Genomic DNA, 19637 nt, shown 5'->3' with positions numbered 1-19637 from the left:
AACATACTCGCAGCTTTTTTTAGGAGCATGTCAGCATGTAGAAACATTTCTGGGTCTCGTGTGAACATTTGCATTTGAACCTAAAAACGTATCATTTTTTAGGAATCCAGCAGAACCTCCTCTGTAGGTTTGCCTCTTTGAACCTCAGCCAACAACTTCAGTAAAGCATTCCTACAGCACGTTACCAAAACAAGACGAATGCACTCAAAGCCATAACAAAGACAGTATAGTACATACTGTACAGAAAATACATGGTTGGTTGACGTACTGCTGAAAATGGCCTTTTCATAATATTATTCAATTGCATGCCATTTACATTCAAAATGAAAAGGTGAAAAGAGGAGAAAGAACTAAGTATTATTTTACTGTTGAATCTGTCGTACCCTGCAGAATTACAATTTAAATATTTAGAGTTTGTCTTATTATATTCCAGAATCAGGTTTATTGCTATGTACATTTACACACACAAGGATTTTGCTTTGGTGTACAATGATGCAAACATAAACACTGAAGGAGGAATTGAGTTGTAAAATAAGAGCAAATTAAGAACTGTTATAAAAAATGTAAAAAATAAAAAATAATAAGGAAATGTAAAATAATGTGTGCAGTATATTTGAATTTCAACAGTGGAAGAGTTTGCATTTAAAAGTAACTCTTCAGAAATATGCACAGAGGAATGTGTTTCCTGTTTGGAGTTGAAAGAATTGTACAAATGTGTCACAAGATGTCACAAGTTGTTCCTTAACGTATTGCATTTAAGTATGTGTGTGTGATCTGTAAAACAAATCAGCCCCTGGCGACAGCAAAGTTAAGGTTGACAGATTAATGACCTTGTTTCTTTGGGCCATTTTGTGGTTCGGCTGTGTACGCTGTCATTATTACATGTTAGTTTTTGGAAATTGACACAAAAAATCTGATATTAGACCTCATCTTGAGACGTCTCCACTGGCCTGAAAATGTAATAATTTATCAACAATTTAAATCAGTGTCCGTTCAAATTTGTAAAAAAAATATATATACATTTGCTTCTCTCGACCCCTAATGTTTACATGCTGCTGAAATATTTCCCAATTGGGATCAATAAAGTGAATCTTATCTTTGAAAATCTGTATTACTCTTCTCCTTTTTCTTACGCATTTTTTGCTTGTTCATTGTTAACCCTTATTGGCAGATTTTCAAGTTTGTGTTATGATTACATTTAATTCAGATTCCAATACTTTCAAAGCATCCATATTACTATTTGACACTCCCCCCCCCCCCTACCTTCCCCAATACAACATTGCACAATAATTAATAAGGAAAATTAAGGCACTTTACTTGTTCTTACAAGCAAATATAGAGATGATCAAATTGAATATACCGTAGAATAGTTATTTAGTATATTAGTAAGAGCTCAATTCACTAATCATCATAACGGAAATGTGGGAATCAACAAGATCACTATATTCAAATATATGAAAATCCTTTAGCACGAAGGGTTCAGAGTGTTGTTAAATTTCCGAGGGTTTATGAATGCATCTTTTCCGGGTTTCTACAGGAAGTGACGACACGCGTTGTTTCGGTTTTTCTCGTGCGGTAGCAGCTCCGTAAGTATTATTTCTCTAAAATCCATTTCTAAAATACCCTTAAAATGAGTTTTAGTGAAATTACTTTATGAAACTTTTCATTTTTGAGTGTTCACAATAGACAGGTTAAACAAATTAGCATTGGTTTCTTATTATTCATCGTTGTTGGTCCAGGTTAGCATGCTAGCAACTTGTTAGCCGTAGTGGAAAACTCGCTAGCTTCTGTTCTTTAGCAATAATTAGCAAACCTTTATTTGCCTTATAAAAGACGGCAGATGTCTCTTATACAGTAAGATAAGTATTACGTTATTTAAAGGTCTGATGAGCAAAACGCCTACTGGCAATACATTGCTTAGCTTGTAGTTGGATGTGCTTCTTCAATTTAATGTTAGACGAAATAACTAAAGCTACGCACAACCATACCACCTGAAATGTATCCCCTGCAGACACTTTGTGCATATTTGATTTTTAGGAAGTAAACAGACTTAGACGTAGGGTAGTGTAACATATGTTGTTAAATTCAAATGAGGGAGCTGCTGCTTCAATATTGACAAGTCAGCTTGATATTCATGTCAGGAGCTTCATGTTTCTAGCGATCCCTCTCTATTTAAATGTGCTCAGGTCTTGGGTGTGTACTGTTCTGAACATCACTTGGTTTTTAGTTGGTTTGTATCTGTTCTTCTTAGTTTGTATCTCAATGATGTAAGTTGCTTTGGATAAACATGTTAATGTAATCTTTGTTCTCCTCTCTGCAGATCTATTAAAGATGACTACAGCTGCAAGACCAACATTTGAGCCGGCAAGAGGAGGGCGAGGTAAGGGAGAAGGTGGAGGGGATTTAAGTGCCCTGTCCAAGCAGTATTCCAGTCGAGATCTCCCGGGTCACACCAAGATCAAATACAGGTCAGTATTTCAAACATGCGTAGAATGATTTTTTTATGTTATCGGTGTTTCACTCAGTCAACCGCTGATTATTATCCAGTATGTTTGTTGCTGAACTCTTCCTACTTCACTTTCTATCTGCTCACTCTGAAGGAGGACATTTGCTGGAAATATAACAAATGTGTTTTCCCATTCTCAGACAACCTACCCAGGATAACCAGGAAGAGGTGCGTGCCCGTGACTTCCGCAGGGAGCTGGAGGAAAGGGAGCGTGTAGTTGCACGTGAAAAGACCCGAGAGAGAGGACCAAGAGGTTGGTATTTCTGCCGAGACTTAATGTTTTTTAACATGTCTTCTATTCTTTATTCCTATGCAAGTTACTCATGTTATGTAACGTATATACCCATTAAACCAATAATTGATATACTGCATTGACCCTAATTTTCCAGAGCACACCACATCATCATCATCTTCGTCATCATCCTCAAAGAGGCCCAGACTAGATCAGATCCCAGCAGCCAACCTTGATGCTGACGACCCTCTCACCGATGTAAGAGCATGCCCTGCAATATTTAATCACACTTTTTGGGGATTAGAACTCCCTCATCAGTGATGCCTGGTTATTTATAGGACGATGAGGACGAGGACTCTGAGGAGGACAGCGATGACGATGACACTGCAGCGCTTCTGGCAGAACTGGAGAAGATCAAGAAGGAACGGGCTGAAGAGCAAGAACGCAAAGTAAAGTTTGAACCACTGCACAGCACAGTGAAGACACCATTTCTGTTTGAGATGAGGCAAATGTGCTGTCATTGAGTGACGTTGTTTCTTTTCCCATTTTAGGAGCGGGAGCAAAAGGCAGAGGAGGAGAGAATTCGCATGGAGAATATATTGAGTGGCAATCCATTGATCAATTTGGCCGGGCAGCAGCAGCTGCAGCAACAGCAACAGCAGGTCGCCCCGACTCAGACTACATTCAGAGTCAAGAGAAGGTATGGCATAAAGACACATCATGAGTTTTATGTATAAAGAAAAATGTTCTCTTCACTTTCCACTTATAATCCACTCAAATGAATGTGTTAATATATTTTTAGGTGGGATGATGACGTTGTGTTCAAGAACTGCGCCAAAGGAGTTGACGAAGCAAGGAAGGAGAAACGCTTTATCAATGACACACTGCGCTCTGAGTTCCACAAGAAATTTATGGAGAAATATGTAAAGTAAAGACTTGGGTTTTTTTTTTTTTTTTTAACCTTTTGTTTAGACTTCGCTCTCCTTTCCCTCAATCCCAAGATTGACAAATGGCATTCACATACATTCTGTATTCAAATGCATTAGTATTTGTACAGTCAACAAGTAAGATGTTGTATATAAATGAGTGGGAAAGATACATCCTTTGAATAAAGCAAATGAAAAGTTGAAACTGTTAAATGTCTTTCTGTAGGTTTTTCTTTTTAAATAAAATTAACATTTCAATCAACTTTAAGACTGTTGGCTTGCAGGAATTTATTAGAGGAAATCCATGTCATTTTGGAGGATTCTCTTTTTAAGGGCATTGTTCCTTAAATATGTATTCTACCTTTTTCCTGAAATGTGGGGTTTTAATTTCCTATTGTGCACGATAATACACTTAAAACTGTTAACAGAATGGGTTTTATGCAATCATAATTTAATGAACCTTTGGAGATAAAGGAATTAAATAGGCAAAAAGATTTGAATGATATTAGTTCATCAAATTCTTCTAAGTTTTCTTCAAAGTAGAGTCGCATTATTTTGATATTTAAAAGGAAATTAATTTGGGGTGCAAGTTCTGATTTCAGGCTTTCTGTCCTATTTGTAATGAGGCAAACATAAGAATTATAATTGTATTTTCATTTGGCTAGTTGTGTAAAGCACTGTTTATATCATCCCTACTTGAAGTAAATGTACAAATAATTTTTGGAAAGATATTTCTAAATCTCTTACTTTAAAAAAAGTGGTTATAGTTTAATCTAGTGTTCTAGTGTTTAGATAGTTGGTGAAAAAAACATTTTATGTTCACTGCAGCCTATAATCACACACATGTAATTACCAGCTTAATTCTATAGTAGAATGAAAACCTGTGTTCCAACATGAATATGATTAAAAAGAACAATTAACTTTAATTATACTATCATGTATTGTTAAAATGTTGGGATAGACATGTTAAACACTTAAATGCTCACATTCAAGCTTCAATGTTTGATTGCAAAGGAGATATATATTTAGGTCCATGTGCAGAATAAACACCAGTATTCCAGCAAGTAGATGCAATGAACCCAAAAAATGAATGAATGATTCTTTGCAACATGGATCATTTGGAACGCAATGTGTGTGTACGTGTTGTGTTTCTCGAAAACAGTTAGGAGAATACAACTATAACGATAATTATTTGATATTATCCGCGGTTTAAATGCATTTAAATCCCTGGAATTTCTTTAAAAAGCATTTACCACCAAATGCCTGTTCCAGATGTTTCTGAATCAAATCAGAAGGTCCACAGCGCATGCAGCCCTCCGGCAGGGGGCGCCCGCTCCAACAAGCTCCATTGTGACAGGCTTTGGGAGGCTGCTGGGAAAACATGGCAGCTTCCTTTCGTTGGTGGGGATTTACTGAACTCCGAGGGGGGATTTAAAGACATTCTTCAGTGTATACGGGGATCTTTAGAGCATTATTCGGGGCCAACAGCACCAGATATCCTAACGCTTGAAGCAGGAGAACATGGAGAAGAGCGGCAGCATCGACAGCCTGGGCTCGAAGCGCTCCTCGTCCCGACAGCCAAGTGTTGATTCATTGTCCAGGTAGCTAAACGCACCACAACACGCCGCTTTTAAGCTAGCTAAAAGTTTTTAAAACAAAAAGACAGCTGTGTATTTCAGTGTTGTAACGTGACTTGACATGTCTAATACTAATGTTATTTTACTAAAACTTCAGAAGCGTCCGTTAAACCACAAATAATGCATTATGCGATTAACAAACTGCCATGAAACGACCCGATGTTGACAGTTGGGCACCATTTAACTAGCCTGTCATTATCGGCCATTATCCCTTATATGAAAAGGTCCAACAATCTTTTATAATGTAGGAGGGAAAATGTAAGCAAATGTCAATCGAAATAAATCAGATTCCAGAGTAATGCCACCCATTAATTGTAATATAATTATTCAGTAAATAGTTTTGGTTTTAAAACATGTGAAAAACGAGCCCACGATGATGCCTTCAAGGTTCTTCATTCATACTTCCTCAGTATGCTTTACAGTTAAAAATCCTAAAGAAGAGGTGGAGGATGTATGCAGATCTTTTACTTGATTAAAAGTAGCAAAACAACAGTATAGCAATACTCAGTTTTAAGTGAAAGTCCTGCATAAGTGAAAGTACGAGCATTACAACATAGGCTACTTAAAGTGGACCTATCATGCTATATTTAAATGATATATTGTAGGGCCATACCTATATAAGGTATATTTATACGTTTCTGTTTTCAAAATACCAAACAGATCATGCATTTTAGCCATGCCTCATTTCGCTCTATGTGCTGTTTGCTGTCTACGGGTCTGACGTCAGGACAGTGTTCAAATCTGGATCAGTTTTTATCAGATCCGTTGCAGCCCCTTTTTTAGAGATTTGGGTATGGAGGAAAATAGAGAGGGTTGTGTTTGCTGACACTTGGTGAGTTCCCTGGAACACCGGGGACACATATTCATGTATGAAAGACGTACAAAAGTGTATTTTGCATGATAGGTCCCAGTACCAAAAGTAAAAGTTGTCGTTATGCAGAATGGCCCATTTCAGAATCAGAACATTTGATTATTATTAATGTGAACATCACTCACATTTTGAATTGATAATGTCTTATTTTATTCAATAATATTACACCATTTACTTGTTAATTATATTTTATATTATTTAAAGGTAGGGTAGGTAAGTTTGAGAAACCGGCTCGAGATCGCTAGAATTTGAAAATACACAACCGGAGAAAATCTGCCACTTCCTTATAGAGCCCCTCCTCCAACACACACGAACGCGCACATGACCAATGAGGGCACGAGATAAGTTTGTGCACAGATGGAAGGCTGACAGGCAGGTAGGCCATCCAGTTATTTTAGCCGGGCCGGCTAAAATGATTGGTCGTGCTTTTTACAGTACTACGGCTTCCACAGATGACATTTTTTTATGGATTTTTTGTCAAAGCACTTAAGATATTCATTGCTATCGGGATGTTAAGAGCATTCCATGGAATATAACAAAAAGTGTATCTCGAGCCGGTTTCTCAAACTTACCTACCCTACCTTTTAAGTATATGCTTTAGATGTAGTAAAGTAAAATGAACAATATTTGCCTTTGAGGTGTTTTGGAGTATAAGTAACAGAAAATGGAGTAAGTACCTAAAATTCTTCTTATTGAGTAAATTCACTCTCGCTGTTCTAAAGTTGCTACTCGGCTTATACTCAGCAATCATTTTTGTTAGGTGGCTAATATGTAATCAAATAACGGTTTCAGCATAAGTACAATGAGAATAACATGGCTGTAGTTACATTTTACTCAGACAAGTTGTATTTATTTTTTATAGTTTGTCCTGTTATCTCTCCACAGCACGTCCACCTCTCGGTCTGACCGCTCTGCCCAGGCCAAAGCAGCCAATGCCATGTCTTGTGACTCTGGGGCCACTCCTACAGAGCTCTCCCCAGAGCTCAGGGTCAGTTACATGCACAAATGTCACTTACACAATGCTGATTTTTTTTTATTTACTCATAATAATGTCCAAAGCATGACTCTCCTCTTTTCTGCATTCTTCAGGTCAAGCCAAAAACTGCTGCCAAGGTACGCCTTCTTGTGAATTACAAACTAGACGAAGCAGTCTGAATAATAATAATTCCGTAGCTAGTTTTAATATGTTCAGGTTAAGAGAGTGCTTCTCCTTTAGGTATAATATGTATCTTATCTTTTAAGCAGGTGCCTAGAGATTCAGACAAAGAGCCACAGTTACTTCCAAATGAAACTGTTCATGACATGGGTATGTGCTCTCTTTGCATTCACGCATTAAAGGCAAATTCGTTTTTTCCTATATGTGTTGTGCTTGTCTATAAACATCATTTTTTTTTTTTTTTTTTTGTAGCCCAAGATGTCACCTACGTCTGTCCTTTCATCGGAGCAATGAGGGGGACGGTGACAGTAACCAACTACAGAGTTTTCTTCAGATGCATGGACAGGGTATGCTTCTTGAATAAAACATTTAAAAAGCAGTATAAATTGCTCCAAAAAACGTACAGTTTTTGTTAATGTGTAGTTTGTTTCTAGGAGCCATCATTTGTGTTGGACCTGCCCCTTGGGGTGGTGAGTCGTGTGGAAAAGATTGGAAGTGCCTCTAGTCGCGGCGACGTGTCATACGGGCTAGTATGCAAGGTGAGTAGGATGTGGAAACTAAACCTGCTTTATATGGCAACTCAGTAGATGGAACAGTGCACAGGCATAACGAATCTGAAATCATATTTTTTAAGAATTAGTCAGTCTATGAACATACTATATTTCTACAATAGCATAGCAAAGATGCTTTACTGCTATGAAATCATATTTACATTTATATACAACTATAGACCTCTGAGTATGTCCATGACCTGCTGCTCTGCCTATCTGCAGGATATGCGTAATCTGCGATTTGTTCACAAACAACTGGAGGACACACTGAGGAAGTCCATTTTCGAAGTGCTGGTGAAATTTGCGTTTCCTGTTTCCAACGGGCTGGTGAGTGATTTTTAAGCCTTGGTGTCTCTGTCACTGTTCATCAGCTTTGTCTGCTGACTGAACACCTCTCCCTCTCTCCACAGCAAATCTTTGCCTATGAATATGGCCAAGTGTTTCCTGAAAACGGATGGAAGGTGTATGACGCTGTCTCAGAATACAAAAGACAGGTATTTAAAAACAACATGGTTCGACCGGCATATCTTAATTAGATTGTTGGGAATGTTTAAATTAGGGAGGTATGAAGTAATTGTTCCATTGTTTATTTATCTCATACTGCCTGTGCTGCAGAACCTATTTTCCCCTCTGTCTGAAACCAGAGCCCAGTCTGCTCTGATTGATTAGCTGTCCAGCTCTGTTGTTATCGGTCAACCGCTTAGAGATGACCCGCCCCTTAGCCTTTCCCGTACACTGTGTTGGAGCGCTAGCCATAGAAGCGCGACAACACACTACAGGAAAGGGGAAACCCCAAAACGAAAAATAGGGCCTAGTAAGCAAAGATAGCGGCTTTAGTTCCATATCAGCAAGGTCTGTCCGACATCTACTGTAGGTAATAAACTGAATGTAAATAAGTAACACATTCAACCCCACTTAAAAATTCCAGACGGTTTATTACATTAGTTCTTTGTCTGTTTTGATTAAATTGGTACCTTGTGTGTTTTTAAAGGGTATACCAAATGAAAGCTGGAGGGTAACAAAAGTCAATGACCACTACGAGGTTTGTGACACCTACCCATCAACCCTGGCGGTGCCTGTGAACATACCAGACGAAGAGCTGAAGAGAGTAGCTGCCTTCCGAGCCAAGGGAAGGATACCTGTGAGTGACCTTTCTTCAGCATGAACCTACCTATCCTCTCCTCATCATATTGGTCTGACTGTCTTTGGTAACATTCTGTTATACTCTGTGTGCAGGTGTTGTCATGGATCCATCCGGAGAGCCAGGCCACAGTGACGCGCTGCAGTCAGCCCATGGTGGGAGTAAACGGGAAGCGCAGCAAAGAGGATGAGAAATACCTTCAGGCCATCATGGATGCTAATGCTCAGTCCCATAAACTGTTCATCTTCGATGCCAGGCCCAGTGTCAACGCTGCTGCCAACAAGGTATATTTATACTGAAAATCAGCCAAAATCGGAATCAGCCAAAAAAATAGCAATAAGTGCATCTCTATATGTAAAGAAACTCAGGGTCTGCTTGCTAAATGTCTTCCCTTGTTTGTAATTTTCTTCTTCAGATGAAAGGCGGTGGTTATGAAAGTGAAGATGCGTATCAAAATGCTGAGCTGGTGTTCTTGGATATTCACAACATCCATGTGATGAGAGAGTCCCTACGCAAGCTGAAGGACGTGGTCTACCCCAACATCGAGGATTCCCATTGGCTCTCCAATCTGGAGTCCACTCATTGGCTTGAGCACATCAAGGTGAGAGAAAGACTTGGTGTTATATACCGGATCTCCTCTCAACTTAAGGAGAATAACAACCAATCTGTTGTGCATGTGTTTTTAGTTGATCCTAGCAGGAGCCCTGCGTATTGCAGACAAGGTGGAGTCTGGGAAAACTTCAGTGGTGGTGCATTGCAGCGACGGCTGGGATCGCACGGGCCAGCTCACCTCCCTGGCCATGCTCATGCTGGATGCTCACTACCGCACCATCCGCGGCTTCGAGGTGCTGCTGGAGAAAGAGTGGCTGAGCTTCGGTCACCGCTTCCAGCTGGTAAACACTTTTTCTCACACTATTTTGACGTTTGGTAAAGATACATGTGCTTGGTTGCTTTATCAGTTGCATCACTGATTACCCTTTGTTCTTCTTTTAGCGTGTTGGTCACGGCGATAAGAACCACACCGACGCAGACCGCTCACCTGTTTTCATTCAGTTCATCGACTGTGTCTGGCAATTGACTCGCCAGGTAAGCAATAAATGGAGCTGATCTTCAGATCAACACGGTCTTTCAAAGACACTAAAGAAGCTGTTTTTATTTTAGTTTCCTGCTGCCTTCGAGTTCAACGAAAACTTCCTGGTGACCATCCTGGATCACCTGTACAGCTGCCTGTTTGGGACATTCTTGTGCAACAGCGAACAGCAGAGGCTGAAAGAGGTAAGAGCATATTTTTTTCCCTCAAAGCTTTGTTGGAGGTCTGAGTTGCATCCAACGTCATGTCAACCTCCCCTTTTTATTTTACAGGAGATTCCCAAGAGGACAGTGTCGTTGTGGTCCTACATCAACAGCCAGCTGGAGGACTTCACCAATCCCTTGTATGTGAACTATACCAACCATGTGCTGTTTCCTGTAGTCAGCTTACGTCACCTGGAGCTTTGGGTTGGCTACTACATCCGCTGGAACCCTCGCATGAGGCCTCAGGTATGGCAATAGGCTTTTTAAGGCCAGATACATTGGGCCAAAACATAGTTTCTTTTTATGCACTGGTCAATTTTGAGATTTAGGGTGTTTTGCTTTTTAACTTTCAGACTAGTGGAAAGAAAACCTCCAAAATATACATTTAACAGTTTATTTCACTCAGTCTTTATTTGCATGTGTAGAATGTACCAAATTCATCCAAACCAGCATAATGAATCATAACATATTGTCCATTGAATAATCCACTTACAATACATATCTTTGAAGCCTCAAATAAGTTTTGTTTTTGTAATACTCCAGAAATCTCCACTTCACAGACTGCAGAGGGGTTCATTCATATATCATGAATAGCCTGATTTATAGAGCAGAGTTTCTATTCCTAAAAACATGGAATAAACCTAAAACATAACTTAATGTAAGTAATCTGCTGAAGTTTCCAAGTGGAATTTATTTGTTAAATCTTTACATTATTTACCAGGTTGTCCCCCCTTTAGATTTCAAAGAAAATTGTTTGCATTTCATACATGCTTCACTGAAGTGTTTGAACTTGAGATTTACAGGTCAACCTATTTGTTGTTACCAGGAACCTGTTCATCAGCGCTACAAGGAGCTGCTGGCGAAGCGTGCGGAGCTGCAGAAGAGAGTGGACGACCTGCAGCGAGAGGTGACCAATCGCTCGGCCTCTTCCTCTGAACGTGCCGGCTCCCCCACACGCTCCATCACACCGGTGCAGACCTTTGTTTGACGTAACTGTGACCCTCATGACGGTCGCGGAAGCTAAACACTAGCTGTGAGAAGCTGACAGTAGTCATCTGTAGGCCACGCCATGAAGGACCTGGGTGCTAAACTGGCTCTTTGGGTGAAACGCCACGTTACACACTACCACCAAATGTCTGTTTGTGTTTGCACATTTTACGGGGAATATAGAGTCTGCTTACAACCTGAGACTGTCTCTTAGTGCTTTTACCACAGCCATATTGTTCTCTGCCTCCAGAGTCGAGATGTTAGTGATAAGAATAGTGAGTACTGTCTAGCTCATCGACCCACCTACAATCAGTGTTGGACCATTTCTGAAGTACACTAAAATATTACTCGGGTGAATTATGTATGCCTTATACACTTCATAGGAACACTCACTTCATTCCTCTGCACTGCAAATGTTAAGAGATTGATTTAAAAGCAATTGTGAAGATGTAAATTACTGCATTTGAGTTCTAGTACTTAAACTAAGTGGTCTGTGAGATTCAACAATGTAGCTAAAGGGCTGTTAGCTTCTTTTAATGTTAAGAAAAATACATAGCATTAAAATAAGTTGGCAGATTGTCTTCCGAAGTCAGTGCTTTTAGATTGTTGTGACCAAATATCTCAGTTTTTTTTATGAATACATAGACTTATGTCTTGTATTAATCTCATGTTTTGTAAGTTTCATTTTTCTAACTAGTTATTTATTATCCTTCTTTCCAGACTTGTATGCCTGTCTAATGTCACAAATTAATTAGAAATGTTCCCATGCAATATGAATATGCTAACCAGAATATGCAACAGTTAATTTGTCCAGTTAATAATTAACGTTAAAAGTTAGTGTGTATCCATTTCTTAATATTCTTTTAAAAACTAGTAGCAGCCAATGTTTTTTTATAGGAAGCAGAATATGTAACAACTAATAGTTTGCCTTGGGTGTTTATTTCAAATTTTATTTTAAATATCTGTGCCTTGGTCTAATTGAGCGATAGGAGAAAAGCACAGTTTTTTAAAATGTCAACTAATACTGGTGAAACGGCTAATACAGTGTCAGCCTTTCCACTGCTTATGTAAATACTTTCAATAAACAAAGGACACAGGAGTCAGTATGATTTGTTTCAATAGCGTGATGTGTGAACACAGTTTATTTCCTGCCTTTAATCTTTTAGTGTTTCAAATGATAGCAGAACCCCAACGACATGAGCAATAACTGAGGCACGTTATGCATAATTAAGATAAAACGTACTTACATTTTTTATTATTTACAAATGTCATATTCATTAACCTTCATTACACTCGCTGAATAATTCCTTTTTAGACATATTTTACATGCTGTTATACAGTTTATCATGTAGGTGGTGCTGTACGCTAGCATTAGTCTCTGGTGCTAGTTAGTTAGGAGTAATTAGTGAAGCCGTTTCCAGAACGGTATGCACACTAATGAGTGTGACTTACTTTCTTTTTTCTCAGCAGTCCCAATACTGATACCGCTAACATTGTGATTATGGTGTCTCCATCTAATATAATAAAGAAAAGTGCCTTTTATTTTAAATAAGGTATGTGAAATACAGTGTGACTGTGCTTGAGGGTAATATTAGACTCAGTTGCTCTGGAATCATTTTACATGATCATATTCAAGCGGTCTCTCATACCTGAATATTAGATGACTGGCCATAAATTAGCTTTTATGCATCCTTTACCCATTAACAGGCTTATCATTCCATTGACTTTACATTGTAATCCATACATTCTTACCTATAACTTCAAATTAATTGATATTGTTGCTTAAGTTAGTCATATTTCTAATTCAAAAGAGCCTCATCCAAATGAGTATGTTTATCAACAAAATGAAACTTTATCTGCTGCACAGAATTAGGTTATCCAGGAACTCCCTCAAAGGACCCAAGCCTCCAGTAACTTCATTCTGACAATGTTGATTGAAATGTCACACATTTCAGAATTAGGATCCAATCTGTTGGATGAGGCACTGAGCTGCAAATGACCATATTTTGATAGTGAATATCATATGCAGAGCCAAACTGATATTTATAGAAGCTTTGCTATACACTGGTTAATACCCTCAATAAAAGGATGACAGACAGTATCAACAGTACAGGTATCCAGCATGTATTGAATTCATAGTTATGTGTTACAGCAGCCACTTTAGTATGAATGACTTTTTACCTACATGGCAACTTTTCTGAAACAAAACATATCTCTATTTCTAATAATAAAAAATAACATTTGTAAGATTAATCGAGAATTAGCAGAATTCAAAAATAATATGATTGTTTCCATTTAAAACTATGCACCTATCATTAAGGACTCAATAATTACACACACAAAATTCCTCACAGGCAAACTGGCTGGAATACAAAAATTGTAGTCGTGACTTTAGTAATTAAATAAATTGTTCAAGTTACTTACATAATTATACCTGATCATGGATAGAGGCCAATAGAATAATTAAATAGAATAGTATGCATACATAAATAAAACAAATAAAATAGATTAAATAAGATTGTTTTAGAAACTAAATACATTATAAATAAATGATGGTAAATAAATATAAAGTATCCACGCTTGTGATTGGCTCTGCGCATTTCAAACAGTAAATCCCGCGGACGGATGTTGTGTCGCGATAGGTTTCCTTTCTTCTTGTGGAGCTCACTTCCTGTTACATGACGACGACGGCGTTGATACAAAAAGATAGAAGGAAAACAGGAAAATAATACCTTTCTTGGCGAGAACAGTAGAAACTTAATACAAATAGACAGATATATGTTAACGGGTTGCTTATTCCGCGGCATTAGCAACGACTCATCTGAAGTTGGTCGGGTTGGATAACGTGATAAAGATAACAAATATTTGGAGTTTATTGTTCTTCGCCTGCTACCTCCAGCTAAGCTATTTCTGTGTTGCCCAGCGCTACTTAGCCGAGCTAGCTAACGTTAGCTAACAGTGGATGCCAGCGCTGTTTGAGTGTTCTCAGTCCTGAATTAGCGAAAGGGCTAGAAAGGAAATAGCGTCGGTAATCCGCTCAATTTGCAGCTGGACTCTGCTAACCTCATCTAGCTCGGTGACATCAGTTCAGCGAGAATGGCAACGTCGGCTCTGTACGCCTGTACGAAGTGTAACCAGCGGTACCCCTTCGAGGAGCTGTCGCAGGGCCAGCAGCTGTGCAAGGTAACTGGATGTGTGTGTGTGGGGTCGAGGATGTCTTATACAATAACAATACTCAACAACAAATCCCAAGCGTAAAACTGTTGATGTTTTGTGAGGTGTTGATGCCGTGTGGTGTGATGCTCTTTCGACAAGCCAGATTATGTAACAGCATTTATCTGTCCAACCTGGAAGCGCTAATACAGAGAGTGTAATCTTGTTTAGATCATGTCATACGTCGATCCTGAGTATTACAGAGTTAAAACTCAGTCCTACTGTGTCTTTACCCACTGAACAATAATTACTACGGGTTTTAAATAATTTTAGTTTTTAGGAATTGACATGGGTGTACATACTACATACTTGCTAACTTGTTCCACTTGTTGCCTTGTTTAGAGATTATTTTTATTCTAAAGAAGTGTGTTTCTAAACATCCAAGTCTGCACTGATTAAAAGAAGGTAGTATAGACAAAATTGATAGTTTTATCACTGTAGAAACCCTCCAGCAGTTTTTTTTCCTATAGTCAGAACTTTTCTTTGTACATGATAGTTAAAGCACAAGGTCAATGAAAACTGCAAAAACATTACAGTTGGTTTATCATTGTTTTTCTCACTATTAGATAATGCCACTTAGATTTATCCAACATCGGCTCTAGTTTATTAAGCTTAAGTTTCCTACTCTGCCCATCCCTTCTGGAATAATATCTTGTGTTGACCAACCTAAATCAGTCAAATTAAACGTAGTTCTCTTCTTGTATACACCCTAAGAGTTGGGTGTTGTTGTTGCGAAACACAAGTTGTTATGAGGCGAGGCACTGTTCTTTCTGACGTGCCCGTTTTAATAGCACAATAACACTCATGAGAACATTTCTTTGTTTTGTTGCCACAGGAATGTCGCATTGCACATCCAATAGTGAAGTGCACATTCTGCAGATCTGAGTTTCAACAGGAAAGGTGAGATATTTCCTCCTTGTGGTGAATTTCAGCAGTAATATATGCTATTATTAATAGAGGATGTGTGCATTTTTTTGGATTCTAACCCCGGTTTATTATTTACAGTAAAACCAATACAATCTGCAAGAAGTGTGCTCAGAACGTCAAACAGTTTGGAACAGTAAGTAACAAGTTCTTCTTGAAGCACTTTGCACTCCAGTTGTATTTATTGTGTGGCACTCACATTTGTTTACAGTCGATGATGTAAAATAAACACATTTTTTCCATTAACTTTTGTCTCTCTTTACAGCCCAAACCCTGCCAGTACTGTAACATCATTGCAGCTTTTATCGGGACAAAATGTCAGCGCTGTACTAACTCAGAGAAGAAATATGGACCTCCACAGACCTGTGAGCAGTGCAAACAGCAATGTGCTTTTGACCGTAAGGAGGAAGGCAGGAGAAAGGTACAAACCTCACACACTTGCAGCCACATCTGACAGTGAATATGTAACAGCTAGTCTAATACGGAGTACTATATCCTTCTTGTCTTACAGGTGGACGGGAAATTGCTCTGCTGGCTCTGTACCTTGTCTTACCGCCGTGTCCTGCAGAAGACCAAGGAGCAGAGGAAGGGCTTTGGCTCCTCCAACTCCTCCTCCCTGAATGAGAAAGACCACCACTCCAGACCTCACCATCATCACCACCACCACCACCAACAACAACACAGACACAGCAGCTCTCATCACAAGTACGTCCTCTGTCGGGTCATTATTGGGCATTTTAACAGAGTAATGACACTTGTGTATAGTATGATATAGATGGTTGTTAATATGAAGCATTCAAAAGTAGGAAGTAGATCGAGGGAATTAATGGCTAAATTATCTCACACAGACTAAGTGGGAGCTTAAGTCCAGAGCAGGAGCAGGGGCTGTGGAATAAGAGGTACAACTTCCTTTTTCACCTGAACTGCGTAATAGAGTGAAAAAAAGGCAAACAGTTTTAATTTACCATTTTGATTGTTCTTTGCAGCCATAAATCTTCTTCAATCCAGAAGGAGACTCCAAAGAAGAAACCAAAACTGGAGTTAAAGCCATCCAACGGGGACAGGTATTGGTAAAAAAAGATTTTTTTTATTATGGAAAAATGCTCATTCCTTTTGCAATCATCCTGCTGAAGTGTTTTTTCTTCCAAATGTTAACTACCCATCTTAATACTGGCCTTGTTTCTTTTCCTTTCCCCATTCAGTAGTTCCATCACCCAGTCAATGGACTCTGGAGGAACAGATAACTTCATTCTCATCAGCCAGCTGAAAGAGGAAGTGATGTCACTGAAGAGACTTCTGCAGCAGAAGGATCAAACCATTCTAGAGAAGGACCGAAAGGTATGTTGTCACCCTCTAGCTCTAATGAGTCAAATGCAAAATCGCCGTTGGTTCCTTCTATGTGTTTGACGTGTTGATTATTCATTGCCCCTCTAGCTCACAGAGATCAAAGCAGACTTTCAGTACCAGGAATCCAACATGAGAGTCAAGATGAACCAAATGGATAAATCACACAAAGAGTCTATGGAGCACCAGCAGGTAGGAAACCACAGATGCACACATGACAGGTGTTTCTTAAAAGTTTTAACTCAAAACTCCACACCTTATAACACCCTCAAACAATATTGCAGTCTTACACAATATGCTTATCCTGCAAGTTGACAACAGTGACAATAAAAAATAATATATTGTGCAGCCCTAGTTGATTCTAATGTAAACGTTCTACTCGTTATTTAGCTCTTTTTACTGAGTCCGAACATTCTAACTGACTGTCAATCTTGTCAGTTCAAATAAAGGTTCTCTTCTACGACTTAAAGGCCCAGTAGAAATGAGCACATGCTAAATCAATGACATCTAAGTTTGCTTTCCTGAGATTGTTTCAAGTACATCTTGTAGTTATACTTACTACAATGTTTTTTTTTTTAATGCAAAAACCTGTTGGGGAAACACTGCATGATGATCCTTGTCTGTTATTGTCTTCTTGCCCACGTGATTTTAAGTACGGTTGTATGATGTATAACGTTGTATAACTGCAGCTATTGCAAAAATAATTGCTTTAAAATGTTAAGCAGTATCTGGACCCATATCCTGCTTGTGTGTCATATGTGCCAGGGATGAGTCACTTGTTGCATAAGTTTGAAGACTGGTGTTATGAACAAAATGCGTCATTTAGGCCATTTCCTGTTAAATTCTGATGTTATTTCTTTTATTATGATTGCTATTTTATTAGTGTCACCGCTGCTGCTGATTGGACTTACGCCATTTTTATCAGAACACTTTTAACATTTAAAGTGAACCCATGTTGGGAAACCATTTAGGGTCAGATGAATGATGAGTGTTAGGTATAAAAGTACATGCTTTGCAATTCATGTCCTGTTTCTCCACATGTATTTATAGCAGCCAAATTGAAATGTTAATGATTTTTGTGAGTGCAAAAATGCCAGAACTATGCATTTACCACCATGTATCATTTGTTTCCACAGGGCAAGAACAGGGAATTGCTGAAACAAGTCGCCTCCCTCTCTAAAGGAAAAAAGTTTGACCGGACAGGAAGTTCACTGCTGCCCTAACAATGGGTTGGCCAACGGGTAACAACACAGAGCGACTTCATTGTTGTGACACTGTGAAAGTCTCCCTCTTGTGTAATCTCATTGCCATCAACATTGATTACTCCTGAAATGGTAACGACAGAGACCATGTTGTACATGGAACTAAACTGTTGAATCAAAGAACCCTTTCTCTAATATCAGCATATTTTAGATATTTTATGGCAACTTTTCCACTGGCTCATGGGATGTGTGATTGAGTGGAGGATGGAGCCCTCGTTTTAACACTGCCGGGCCAAAACAGAACGCATGGTGTGCATACGTGGACAGCATTCTGTCAACTCGATGTATCCACTTGATTTTTATGGATCTCATGCAATTTATTTATTCAACTGTATTTCTTAGCTTTTTTTATTTCCTCACAACATACTAAGAGAATATCCACATTTTGGGGTTTTCTTCAATAGCAATTAGTTATATTTTTCTAAATGTATGTGAATGCAAAAGACAAGTTCTCTTCAACGGAGATCCGGCGCAACTTTACAATGTATGCAAACGTGGGAAGGGTGACCACAGAGCTGCCTCTCAACAGTTGAGAACCCTCTCAGTAACAATTCACAAAACTACCAATGAACACTTTAAAAGGCTGTCTGACAGAGAGACACCTCTTGGCTGCCCTCTTTCTCACTGTGTGACAGCCGTTGTGCTTTGCTGTTTCTCTTTAGTGGAAAAATTGTAATACTGCATGATTTTACTGCCAGACACCGGTTGGCATTGTGGTCAGACTTCTTTTCTCCCCTTCCCTTTTTAATTAGTTTTTTAAGAATCATTTGTAAATGTATTACTGGGGTCAGCCATTGTATTTAAACTTTTGCTTGTATCTGTTTTAGTGAGTACAGTATGTGTACGGTAAGGCCAGTTGAAATTAACATGTATGTAGAAGATGCTTTTTAAGGAACACAACTATCATAATGCATTATTGGGCTGGTTTCATACCGTGACGTCCAGGATCACTTTTGTACTTTTTTCCAAACCAACTGTTTTAAAACTATTAAAACTGGCTAAACTGTTATTGTATGTTTGTTTTTATTGACCATTTAAGTGTTTAACAGTTGTGTTTTAGATGTTTGTAACTTCTATTGTTAAGATCATATAAAAAATGTAAATAGCTGGTATTCACATTTTTATAACTAGAAATAATGTATCATTTCATTTGTTAAAGGTCTATGTATGATAAATAAAGTATCAGCTTAACCTGTTATCCATTGTTAAGTGATTGTTAATTTAACAAAAGTTTGTTTTAATTTGGATACCATTTGCACAGATCAGTTATAGTATAAACAAAAAGATCTGATGAAGTTCTTAAAACAGGAAAAACATCGAAATCATGTCCTACTACATCAAATTAATCAAACGGCGACACTCTCCTGGCCCCATAAAAAGAAACCCTCTGCCCTGGCAAACATACATGAGGCGAGAAGAGTCCAGCAAAAGCGACATATTGTGTTATAGTCATATGAACAATGTATGGAAGTTAATCATTTATTGGACATTAAACGTTAGTAAGCCACAAACCGAAGAAAGGACTGCGGCTTCCACCGGTGTCAATAATAGTGGGAAAATAGGTCTTTAACGTTTTTGCATGCAGCATACTGTA

General features: G+C 38.6%; 3 protein-coding genes across 6 annotated transcripts; all 3 read left to right on the top strand.

Moving 5' to 3' along the window:
* The first annotated feature begins 1487 nt into the window (after positions 1 to 1487).
* Positions 1488 to 3932, top strand: cwc15 (CWC15 spliceosome associated protein homolog). Its single transcript, XM_034151694.1, has 7 exons — positions 1488 to 1586; positions 2321 to 2468; positions 2647 to 2759; positions 2896 to 2996; positions 3077 to 3187; positions 3290 to 3438; positions 3541 to 3932. The coding sequence occupies exons 2-7, from the start codon at positions 2332 to 2334 to the stop codon at positions 3668 to 3670; spliced, it is 741 nt and encodes a 246-aa protein (XP_034007585.1). The 5' UTR covers positions 1488 to 1586; positions 2321 to 2331; the 3' UTR covers positions 3671 to 3932.
* Positions 3933 to 5020: 1088 nt separating this feature from the next.
* mtmr2 (myotubularin related protein 2) lies at positions 5021 to 12419 on the top strand. 3 transcript variants are annotated; one of them, XM_034114102.1, is made up of 16 exons: positions 5021 to 5265; positions 7058 to 7160; positions 7262 to 7285; positions 7418 to 7478; positions 7581 to 7675; positions 7763 to 7867; positions 8102 to 8206; positions 8290 to 8373; positions 8871 to 9020; positions 9116 to 9304; positions 9436 to 9621; positions 9707 to 9913; positions 10014 to 10106; positions 10182 to 10295; positions 10383 to 10559; positions 11140 to 12419. In XM_034114102.1, exons 1-16 carry the CDS (start codon positions 5186 to 5188, stop codon positions 11299 to 11301), a joined length of 1935 nt encoding a protein of 644 aa, XP_033969993.1. In that variant the 5' UTR covers positions 5021 to 5185; the 3' UTR covers positions 11302 to 12419. The 3 variants fall into 3 exon arrangements, with proteins under 3 accessions (XP_033969993.1, XP_033969988.1, XP_033969997.1); XM_034114097.1 differs by having other exon boundaries at positions 7415 to 7478; XM_034114106.1 differs by having other exon boundaries at positions 7035 to 7160; positions 7415 to 7478.
* Positions 12420 to 13956: 1537 nt separating this feature from the next.
* On the top strand, positions 13957 to 19052 carry fam76b (family with sequence similarity 76 member B). 2 transcript variants are annotated; one of them, XM_034113774.1, is made up of 10 exons: positions 13957 to 14483; positions 15349 to 15413; positions 15519 to 15573; positions 15703 to 15858; positions 15949 to 16142; positions 16286 to 16336; positions 16424 to 16501; positions 16640 to 16775; positions 16872 to 16973; positions 17918 to 19052. In XM_034113774.1, exons 1-10 carry the CDS (start codon positions 14397 to 14399, stop codon positions 18002 to 18004), a joined length of 1011 nt encoding a protein of 336 aa, XP_033969665.1. In that variant the 5' UTR covers positions 13957 to 14396; the 3' UTR covers positions 18005 to 19052. The 2 variants fall into 2 exon arrangements, with proteins under 2 accessions (XP_033969665.1, XP_033969657.1); XM_034113766.1 differs by having other exon boundaries at positions 16424 to 16507.
* Positions 19053 to 19637: the final 585 nt, after the last annotated feature.

Source organism: Trematomus bernacchii, unplaced genomic scaffold (assembly GCF_902827165.1).
Source record: "Trematomus bernacchii unplaced genomic scaffold, fTreBer1.1, whole genome shotgun sequence".
NCBI classification, from domain to species: Eukaryota; Metazoa; Chordata; class Actinopteri; order Perciformes; family Nototheniidae; genus Trematomus; species Trematomus bernacchii.
Note: the sequence above shows the minus strand (reverse complement) of the source record. Positions and strands in the feature narration are given on the sequence as shown.